General features: G+C 34.5%; 2 protein-coding genes across 2 annotated transcripts; one reads left to right on the plus strand and one right to left on the minus strand.

The window, feature by feature from the left end:
• Positions 1–1,028: 1,028 nt before the first annotated feature.
• LOC123317902 lies at positions 1,029–1,469 on the minus strand. Its single transcript, XM_044904552.1, has one exon. It carries the CDS (start codon positions 1,467–1,469, stop codon positions 1,029–1,031), a length of 441 nt encoding a protein of 146 aa, XP_044760487.1.
• Positions 1,470–5,572: 4,103 nt separating this feature from the next.
• Positions 5,573–6,921, plus strand: LOC123317979. Its single transcript, XM_044904651.1, has 3 exons — positions 5,573–5,916; positions 6,433–6,779; positions 6,889–6,921. The coding sequence occupies exons 1-3, from the start codon at positions 5,757–5,759 to the stop codon at positions 6,919–6,921; spliced, it is 540 nt and encodes a 179-aa protein (XP_044760586.1). The 5' UTR covers positions 5,573–5,756.
• Positions 6,922–10,526: the final 3,605 nt, after the last annotated feature.

The following is a 10,526-nucleotide window of genomic DNA, read 5'->3' on the forward strand; positions in this document are numbered from 1 at the left end:
ATAATAATAATAATTCGTATCTTGCTTGCGAATTTTTTCTTTGATTAAACTCAAAAGATGGTCGAAAGTTTCGATGTTCATTCGGCAATAGTTATAAAATTTCTCTGGATCATTCCTGAGCTCTCCAATGAATCCCAGTATGTTTCTTTTTTTGTTTAAAGGATGTATCCAAATCTTCTTTTCAGGTTCCAGTAATTGAAGAAATTGCCATTCACCTCGAAAACACGAAAGTAATACGTGTGGTCCTGTCAATCTCCAGAAATACACTAGGAAAAATTTGTTGCAACCGAAATGTTGCAGGCGAAAAATAGTTAGATTTTAGCTTGCAATATTTTGTTGCGAGACAAAATGATGCGCAACGTCTCGCAACAAAATGTTGCATCCGGTGCGTTTCCAGCCTAAGAGATTGACAGCGGGTTTCATAAAACTCTTACTGCCCGATCAACGATTTGACAGTCACTGGATTTCAAAAACGAAATCACTAAAACTTTTTCATTCCTACATATATTGAACAAGAAGCAATTTAGAATCATTGAATAGATGTATATAGATCATAATTTGATTCGAGAATTGAATTCCGAATTCTTATGACTGAATTATTGATTGAAAACAAATTGACGTTTATCTGTCAATCAAGCGTTGATTCCCCGATCGAGCTTTATGAAACCGGGGGTCAATGTTGAACTTTTCCATCGCGTTGTATTTGGTTTTCCTGGAGGGTGGTCTAATGGAGGTTATTTTTCCTGATACAAGACTGTGATCCGAACCTATGTTAGCAGATGACAAAGATCTAACATCAAAGATCTGCTCGGGCGTGATCGATCTGTTTGTAATAATGCAGTCAATCATAGATGTTGTTTGTCTGTTGCTTCTGAAAGTTATTTTATATTGAATTTTATGATCGAAGTACGTATTATTCAGCCTAAGTTCGTTGTGGGCACAATACCCTATAAGCAGTTGTCCTTGTTTATTAATTTCCGCTTCGTTGAATTTACTCTATGGGATTATTTTGTTTCTAACACGTGCATTTAGATCATGATGATTTTCTCCCCTTTGGGTATATCATCCACGGTAGACTGCAGGTGATCGTAGAATTCCTCCAGTTCTTGTGTTGGTCTTCCAGAATCCGGAACATATAGTGATATAATATTCATTTTCTCCTTGTCTGTCTTCATACTGACCTGCAGTATTCTGTCGCTCCGATATTTGACGCCGGTTATGCTGTTCAGATATCCTCCTCGTTTGATTATAAATCCCACACCAGATGCTGCTCTAACTTCCTTCGACTTGCCGGAATAAAACATTGTGTACTCGCCGTACTGAGATGTACCCTTGCCTTTCTTTTCCGTTTCAGATATGGCGCATAGATCTATATTGTGATGATGGAGCTCCAATATAACTTCTTGGTCTTTCGAGTTAAATGATCTTACATTCCAGCATCCGAGCCTTAGTGTGTTATCTTTCACCATCCTACGTTGTTTCCTTATTCGTTTCCTATTTCGTGCATTCGTCATATGATTTGATCCGTCCTGTTCCGAGGCATTAGTGATTGGTCTATGAGCCCTCTATTATTTTTACAATAGGCAGATGGCTAGCCTCACCTTAAAACCCTCCTCCTTTCCCTGCGCTTGGGACCGGCAAAGTTGCGTTTGGGCTTCTCACTCCACCCTCCCACAACTCAGGCGGAGTTAATTTCTTTTGTACATATATTATTCTGTTCACACAGTATCCTGTCTTACAGTATAGTTTCATTAAGGTCTTCGATTAATGGTATTCGGGAATTATTGGAGAAGATGATTCAGTTTTGAATTATAAACTGTACTCAATATTATGTAGTTTTATTTGGACATGCCACATTCCATATTGAAATTTACGTGGAATCTATTTCAATAAGATTCAATCAAAGGATTATTTTTCATTTGAACTAGTAAGATTAAAACGATGGATATGCATACTTCCGGATGAAACGTCTAAATATGGTGTTCGCTTCCGAGATGTCACAATAAATAATAATGAATGACTTCATTTCTTGTTTGATATTTTGATGTATGCTACCGTTGCACTCTCTTTTTGAATAATTTTTATTTCGAAGAAATTCGATTCCAAAGGCAGAAACTAAGGAATCACCAAAATCCTGAAGTGCGACTTAATTAACAAAGCAATTGATGAGGAGTGACTATCGGTTTCATCTCCCACGAAATTTTTCTGTTCGTACATAAGGAATAAGTTTATATCCGCAAGAAAGAAGGATCATTAAGAAATATTTTCCACAAGAAGGCAGGTAGGAGGCAAATGCCGTAACAGCAATAAAACTGTTGATTTCCCCCGAGCTTGCTGTTCAGAGTTCCTTTCGTGTCTGCACTTAGTTTTCCTCCGTACAGCAATTTGCCTCCTTTTCCCTCACTTTTTAGACCAGGAACGATGCACTACCCCGTCAATTTCAAGTTTATCTGTCACAATTGGAGTCCAGATGAGATTTTTCAGCTGCCTCAATTGCGATCTTAAGTGTTATAGTCATTCGCTCCCTCCGGATACGTATCAACCGAAACGTTTCCTTCTTTGTGTGTAATTTAAGAAAAACTTTCCTATTTTGTGGTGTCAACATTTTTTGGGAAATATAAGCCAATTATAGTGACCTTAAGTGATTGGTCATTTACCATAATAATTTTAATGATCCTCTTTCAGCTGCAAATGATCATATACCTACTGATATTCCAACTACTAATCATCTTTTCTCAGCATGAATTGTCTTTTACATTCATTTAATGCCCAGAGAGATCATTAAATTATGTATTCTATTCTATCCTATAAAAGAGGTATTGTTGTGAGTTTGTGGTTTTGTAGGAAAATTTCTCTTGACAAAGACAGAGCATCATTGAACCTGAGCGACAATTCATGGTATTCAACAATTTGAAGTTCCTAGGTACAGGGTGGGCAAAATTCGTTGTCTACTGAGGGGATCTCGAGAACCATAGTAGCTAGAAGAAAATGGACGGCATATTCTCTTCTAGCGGCTCTTTTTTCTTGACTTATCCAAAACTGAAAACAGATCGTTCATAGATTTTGAGTTATGAACGAAAATTGAGAAATTGTCATTTTTAATGTAGCTGAATAACTCGTTTATTTGAACTCGTATTCGAAATCTGTTGTTACATTCTACAGGCACTTTTTTATGAGGAATTTGAATATGATATCAATAAATTTTTTGATCCAGTCATTTTCGGGATACGACAGGGATTTCTGATTTTTCAAATGTACACTACAATTGAGAGTTCTTTCATATTGCTGCAATTGTTTTGCTGATTTCAAAAATGTATTATATGTCGCTATTCACATAAATATAACGTAAGAAAAAAAATTCAATACTTTTTTCTGCTTTTCGATTCAATGTTGAATTTTCAGTAGGCTGCCGTAACCATAGCGATCGTTGAAAATGCATTATCGTTCTTGAACTTCACATAATCCTATGTGAACTCAACCTTCTGCGATAGGAATCACCGACTGACGAATAAATATTCCTTTTATATATCGATATCGAGATCGATATCTTTTTATAGTGAGAAAAAGACTTTCGTCTGATTATTAAAGAAGAAAATAAATTCAATTATCGTTTTCTATTTATGAAAGAAACTTCAAGAGTCAGTAATATCTATCTATATTAATGAAACAGGATCTATGGTTTTCTTCAAAATGCTTTATTGTTCAAACGATCGCACCAAATTGGACAATTCTTTTTTTTTGTGTTTATTATTGTTAGGGCAAGGTTTATATAACATATAATAATTTAAATGGCAAAACTAGGTTTGCCGGGTCAGCTAGTTATAAATAAAATACGATAGCTATCTATAATTATAATTTTTACAGAAGTAAGATGATGAGAAATAGATACTTCTGCCAACGGTAGTGTTCGAATTGTGAACCATCATAAGATAAGCATGCCAAACATCGCGAGAACAAACGATGGCAAATTAATCATCGAAATATTTATTCAGCAATCCGTGATTTCAATCATAGAGGCTCAGGTTCACAAAATATAATGCATATTCAACGGTTGCTATGCTAACCCAGCCTACTTATAATTCAACAGAGAATCGAAAAGCAGAAAAAAGTATTGAATTTTTTTCTCTTGTAAAATTCATATGAATAGCAACATGTGATACATTTTTGAAATCAGCAAAAAAATTGCAGCAAGACGAAAGAATTTTCATCTATAGTTTACATTTGAAAAATCAGAAATCCCTTCCGTATCTCGAAAATGAAAATGAATTTCTTAATGTCATATTTGAATTCTTCATAAGAAAGTGCCTGTAGAATGTAACAACTGATTTCGAATACGAGCTCAAATAAGCGAGTTATTCAGCTTCATTAAAAATGACAATTTCTCAATTTTCGTTCATAACTTGAAATCTATGATCGTTAGGCCGGATCTGTTTTCAGATTTGGAATAGTAAAGAAAAAAGAGATCGAGAATGTGTCATACGTTTCTAGGTGCTATAGTTCTCGAGATCCCTAAAGTAGACAACGAATTTTACCCTGTATATACTAATTTCATAAGCATCGAGTGGGAGAGGCCAGAAAGGAAAATGGGCCGATTCTTTTTTTTTTCTTTATTGCACCAATTTATTTACATTTCATCAAGAACATGAAAAAAAATTCACAAAAGTATTCTATATTTACAAAATTATGGATTCAATAATCCTAAAAATTTTATCATTCAACTCTCTTAGCTTGCGCAAAAAATCACTTAAATTCATTTGGAAATATTTAGCATTATTCTCATTACTCAGTACAAATAAAACAGCTTCGGTCACAATAAAAATTACTAAATTGTTCATGATTTCCAGATCGAAAACAAATTAAAAATTCATCAATACTTCCAGAGTTACATTTTCGCATGTAATTTTTTTTACCAGATTTTCAAAATAGAGGGACGACAATTTAACCTGTGGAAAACACAAAAATTTGTGATGAAGTGTTTCTACTTGCTTATCATAGGTTTGGCACCGATGATGGTTCAATTTCTTTACCCTTCGAAGTACAGGAGCTAGCGGATAAACCTCATGTGTCAAGACATAGAGAATACTTTTTTGTGACTCTGATAAAATCGAACTGTTAAAATTTTTGAAAATAGTTCGCAGTTTTTTGAACTATCATATTTTTCTACGACACTAGGACTGTGGTTGTTCTGACGGTTCAATGCAGCATAAATATCCTTTGATGAAACATTATCCTATTTCAATAAATTGATATCAATATATGCAGCTTCTTTGAAAAAAACAACGAATATGTGGTGCTTGATGTTTGTGAAGTTTCGAAAGGGAGGGTTTTCTATTTTTTCGATGGATATATCCTTTATATACCCATTTTTAATATTCCTAGCTATATTTTTCAGCAGTAGGGAGTTGCTTTTATGCCAAACGTCAAATATTCCAAGGCCTCCAGTTTCCTAAGGTCTAGTCACCGTCGTTCTGGCTACCCTACAGACACAGCCCGTCCACAAAAACCATCCACAAATGGAGTGAATTTTCCTTCGCTTGTCCTTGATATAATTATCTTATTGTAGTTTCTTGAAACTTACTCGTTGTCAGCACGAAGTTTAAAAATCCAATAAAAAGTTAGGATACCTGATTCACCGCTTCTTATCTCCCTGAACCATATGTATCTCATTCTTGTTTCGTGCTCGTGTCGGTTAACATCGAAGGAAAATAAAATAATTTCAAGTGAATATTGGATTGTGGATTGAAAGTGAAGTCAAAATGCCAAAAAGAGCTCATTCATCTCATCGAAAAAAGGACGCCCAAATGAGGAAACTGAAGAAGAAATTGAAACAAATGGAAAAACAAATCAGGAAAATTCAATCGAGTGAATCGAGCGAATCGGACCACACATATTCCAAAGAGGAATCTTCAGATTCAGGTAGGTTTTACATAATAGCAAAAAAAAAAAAAATAATGTGGAATAAACAGAATTCTCGATGATAGGATGTAAGAAACATTCTCTGATTGGAGATTAATTACTTATTTATCACAGTAACTGTCTATCGGTCAATAATAACGAGCGTTATTTTGACATTATAATATTTGAAAAGGAAATCGAGTGATTTCTTCTTCAACGAATGTTGGCCTTCGGTCGAAGGATCACAGCATATCACAACAATATATTGAAATAATTATTATAAGATAGGCAGCTTTCGAATGAAAGTTGAATGGAATATGTACTTGCGAGTTGTCGTTTGAAAAGAAATCGAGTGATTTCTTCAAAAACAATAACAAGTCGACCTTCGTGTGAAGGATCGCTAATCATTTAACGTGAGTTGGCCTCCGGGTGGAGGATCACCTACAACATATCGAATAATTGAAACATGGAAATCCTGTAGAAAACAGACTTACGAGTGATATATACATATAAAGCCTAGAATTGATTTAATTGCAGAATCATCAGACAACGAGTCATATAAACAGAAGGACGATATGGAAATTGAGGCACCAACACCAACACAAGATTTTAGTGTCCTAGGTTCAAAACCCAATGATGAGGATGAAATGGGAAAATCTCTCCATGAAGAAATAATAGTGCGCTGGAATACGTATCTTCAAAAAGGATTCGACAAAACCCAACGTGAAGAATTAATGGCAAAATATAAACTTCCCGTGAACTGTAAAATGTTGATCCCCCCTCTGGTCAATAAGGAGATTCTGCCATGTCTACCTAAGTCAGCTAATGAAAATGATCATTTTCTGAAAGCCTTACAAAAACAATTAGCTCATGGACTGACGGCTGTAGGTACAGTCATAGAAACCATGATTTCTATTGAGGAGCAAGCTGAAAATATAAAAACTCTAGCTGATGCCTGTCAGTTATTCTGCAACATCCATTACGCCATTTCAGCTCACCGAAAATACAAGATTATTTCCTATTTGAACCAGGACTGCCGAAAGGTGGCCAAAACCATGAACATAGAAGAATTTCTATTCACAAAAAATTTCGCAGAGGCCGTAAAAAATGAACAAGCTATGAGAAAAGCAAGTTCCGAATTCAAGAAAACTACTTGGCAACCGATTAATCTACCAGGCTCTTCTGGAACTCATCATTCAAGACATTTAAACTACCAGCGTCCCAAATACAAAGGCAGAATGAAAAACCAAAGGAGGGAGGAGAAGAAACCGCTTACTCGATACAGGACATTCACGAAGGAGAGGAAACACAACAGACAACAATAGATTCAGAGCAAACGGTAAGACATTATGCTGGCCGTCTAAACAAATTTTATAATTATTGGAAATCCATCACGAATGACCGAGTGGTCTTGAATTGGGTTGAAGGAATAAGTATTCCCTTTAATTCTAAGCCCATACAATATTCTGTACCCTCTGTTGAAATACCAGAAAATAGGTTGGAAGAATATAAAAAATCTATTGAGGAATTAATGAAAATAGGCGCAGTTGAAAAATGTAAGCCTTGTAGAGATCAATTTCTGTCTTCATACTTTCTTGTAAAGAAACCAGATGGTTCAAATAGATTTATATTAAATTTAAAAAAACTCAACACTTATATTGAAGCGCCCCATTTCAAATTAGAGGACTATAGAACGGTTTTGAAGCTTCTAAGTCAGGGTTGTTACCTCTCAAATATTGATCTGAAAGATGCATATTTTCTGGTTCCAATTAGATCCAAATATAAAAAATATTTGAGATTTAGTTTCGAAAATTCAATTTATCAATTCAATTGCTTACCATTTGGTCTCAATGTGGCACCTTTTATATTTACCAAACTTTTGAGACCTGTAGCAAAGAAACTGAGACTCAGAGGAATAATTACTGTTTTTTATTTAGATGATATTCTTATAATAGGAAGTACGGAGCTGGAATGTAAAAGAAATACTACACTAATCTTGAATGAACTAAATAGTTTAGGCTTCATTATAAATCTACAGAAAAGCACCCTCTATCCCACACAAAGATTGAAATTCTTAGGTTTTAATTATAATACAATTGACATGAAAATTTCACTTCCACTAGAAAAAATCAAAGCCATTAAGAAACTTATATATTCTTTCAAAATGAAAAAAAGGTGTTCAATAAGAAAATTTTCAGTATTAATTGGTAAATTAGTATCTTCTTGTCCTGCTACGAAATACGGCTTCACTCATTTAAAACCTTTTGAAAGAGAGAAATACATTGCACTTAAGGGAAACCATAATAATTACAATATACGGATGACTGTTCCAAAATCATTATCAAATGAATTAGAATGGTGGTTTGTTAACATAGGACTAGGACAAAATATAAAACCCAAAAATTTTTCCCTTGAGATAAAATCGGATGCCTCATTAACAGGTTGGGGCGGATTTTGTGAAGGGTGTAGATGTCATGGGTTTTGGAATGAAAAGGAGCAAAAAATGCACATAAACTTTTTAGAAATAAAAGCTGCTCAGTACGCTTTACAGTCGCTAGCAAAGAATGAAGAAAATATTCATATTCTATTAAGAGTAGACAATCAAACAGCTATTTCCTGTATAAACAAAGGTGGTAGCATTAAATATCCAAAGTTAAATGAAGCAACTGCAGAACTATGGCAGTGGTGTGAAAAAAGAAATATTTCAGTATTTGCCAGTTACATTGCCTCATCTGATAACGTAGAGGCAGATGTGGAATCTAGATCACTGTCTATTGACATAGAATATGAGCTGAATAACAGAGCCTTTAAACAAATTACAAAAACATTTGGAATACCCGAGATAGATTTGTTTGCAACTAGAACTAACAAAAAATGTGACAAATTTATTTCATGGTTTCCAGACCCAGAGTCTCTTCATGTTGATGCGTTCACAGTAAATTGGTCAAAATTTTATTTTTATGCTTTTCCCCCTTTTTCTATCATAACAAAAATATTGGAGAAAATAATACAGGAAAAAGCTTTAGGAATAGTTGTTGTTCCTAACTGGCCATCACAGCCATGGTACCCAGTTTTCAATAGAATCCTGACAAAAAGCCCCATAGTATTCAAACCTGAAAAATATTTACTTATTTCTCCTTTTAGGGAGAGTCATCCGCTCCACAGAGAAATTTCCCTGGTGGCAGGGAGATTATACGGCGGTCTCTATTGAAAAAAGGTGTACCAGAGGCCGCAATTGAAGTCATAACTGCATCAATTTCCAAAGGAACCCTGAAACAATATACAGCTTGTTTTAAAAAATATTGGGAGTTTTCAATAATGAATAATCAGGATCCACTAGTCTACAACCTAGAACATTATTTTAATTTCTTAACAGATGTATTGAATAATGGACATTCCTTCTCTGTCATTAACTCGTACAGATCGGCCTTGAATTTAATTTTTAGTCCTATGAGTTCTGTAGACGAAAAAGTTATAATTAGATTTTTGAAAGGAATATCCAATATTCGCCGACCAAAACCTAAATATGCATCCACTTGGGATCCGGATCCTATTTTGGAACAATTAGGAAAATGGTATCCTTTAGAAACTCTGAGTATGGAGAATCTCACTTATAAGCTCGTAACTCTCATGGCTCTCACGTCTGCATGTAGGGTACAAACATTGGCGTTAATAAAAATCGAAAATATCAAAGTGTTAAGAGAAAAAATTGAAATTAGAATTCCTGATAGAGTAAAAACATCCGCACGTGGAAGATGTCAACCCTTACTCATTTTCCCATATTTCGAGAAAAAACCGGAGCTGTGTGTGGCATCCACAATTGAATTTTATATTGAAAAATCATCATCCCAACGAAAAGGAGAACAGAATCTGATTCTCACCCATAAAAAACCAATTCACGCGGCCTCTTCGCAGACAATCAGTCGTTGGATAAAGAAAACACTACACATAGGTGGTGTAGATATTTCAATGTTTTCAGCCCATAGTACTCGCCACTCATCAACTTCTGCTGCGTTTAGAGCAGGCGTAAACATAGAGCAAATCAGAAATACGGCGGGATGGACATCATCCTCCCACACATTCTTCAAATTTTATAATAGACCAGTAAAAGATCCCAGTGACACATTCGCTAAGGCTATAGTAAAATGCTGAGTAGGTCCTTGAGTCTTGAGTTTGTCGTTACCACTACTATTACCAGATACTAGATACCTTATATACCTACTTATAATATTTTGTTTTCTGTTTGGCATTTCTGAGTTGAATTGTACTTCAATGGAACTGTATATTAATTATGGAATAAACATTATTATTGTTGTTATATATCAGTTGAAATATGATTTGTAATATAATCTAGATCATTATATATTATCTCGATTATCATTAATAAAATTTGGTATAGTATACCTAACTCTTTCATATAATGTTTCTGTAATGGTCAGAATTACCAAATGGAATTAATAAAATGGAATTAAAAAAAAAAAAAAAAAAAAAAAAACGACCACTAGGTACTCTGAACATCTACAATGTGATAATTATATCAAGGACAAGCGAAGGAAAATTACAAGATTAATCGACTTACCTTAAGGAAGATTAATCCTAATTTTCCGAGCTTGTCCGAAGATATAATTACC

The sequence above is a fragment of the Coccinella septempunctata genome, chromosome 1, assembly GCF_907165205.1.
Source record: "Coccinella septempunctata chromosome 1, icCocSept1.1, whole genome shotgun sequence".
NCBI lineage: Eukaryota > Metazoa > Arthropoda > Insecta > Coleoptera > Coccinellidae > Coccinella > Coccinella septempunctata.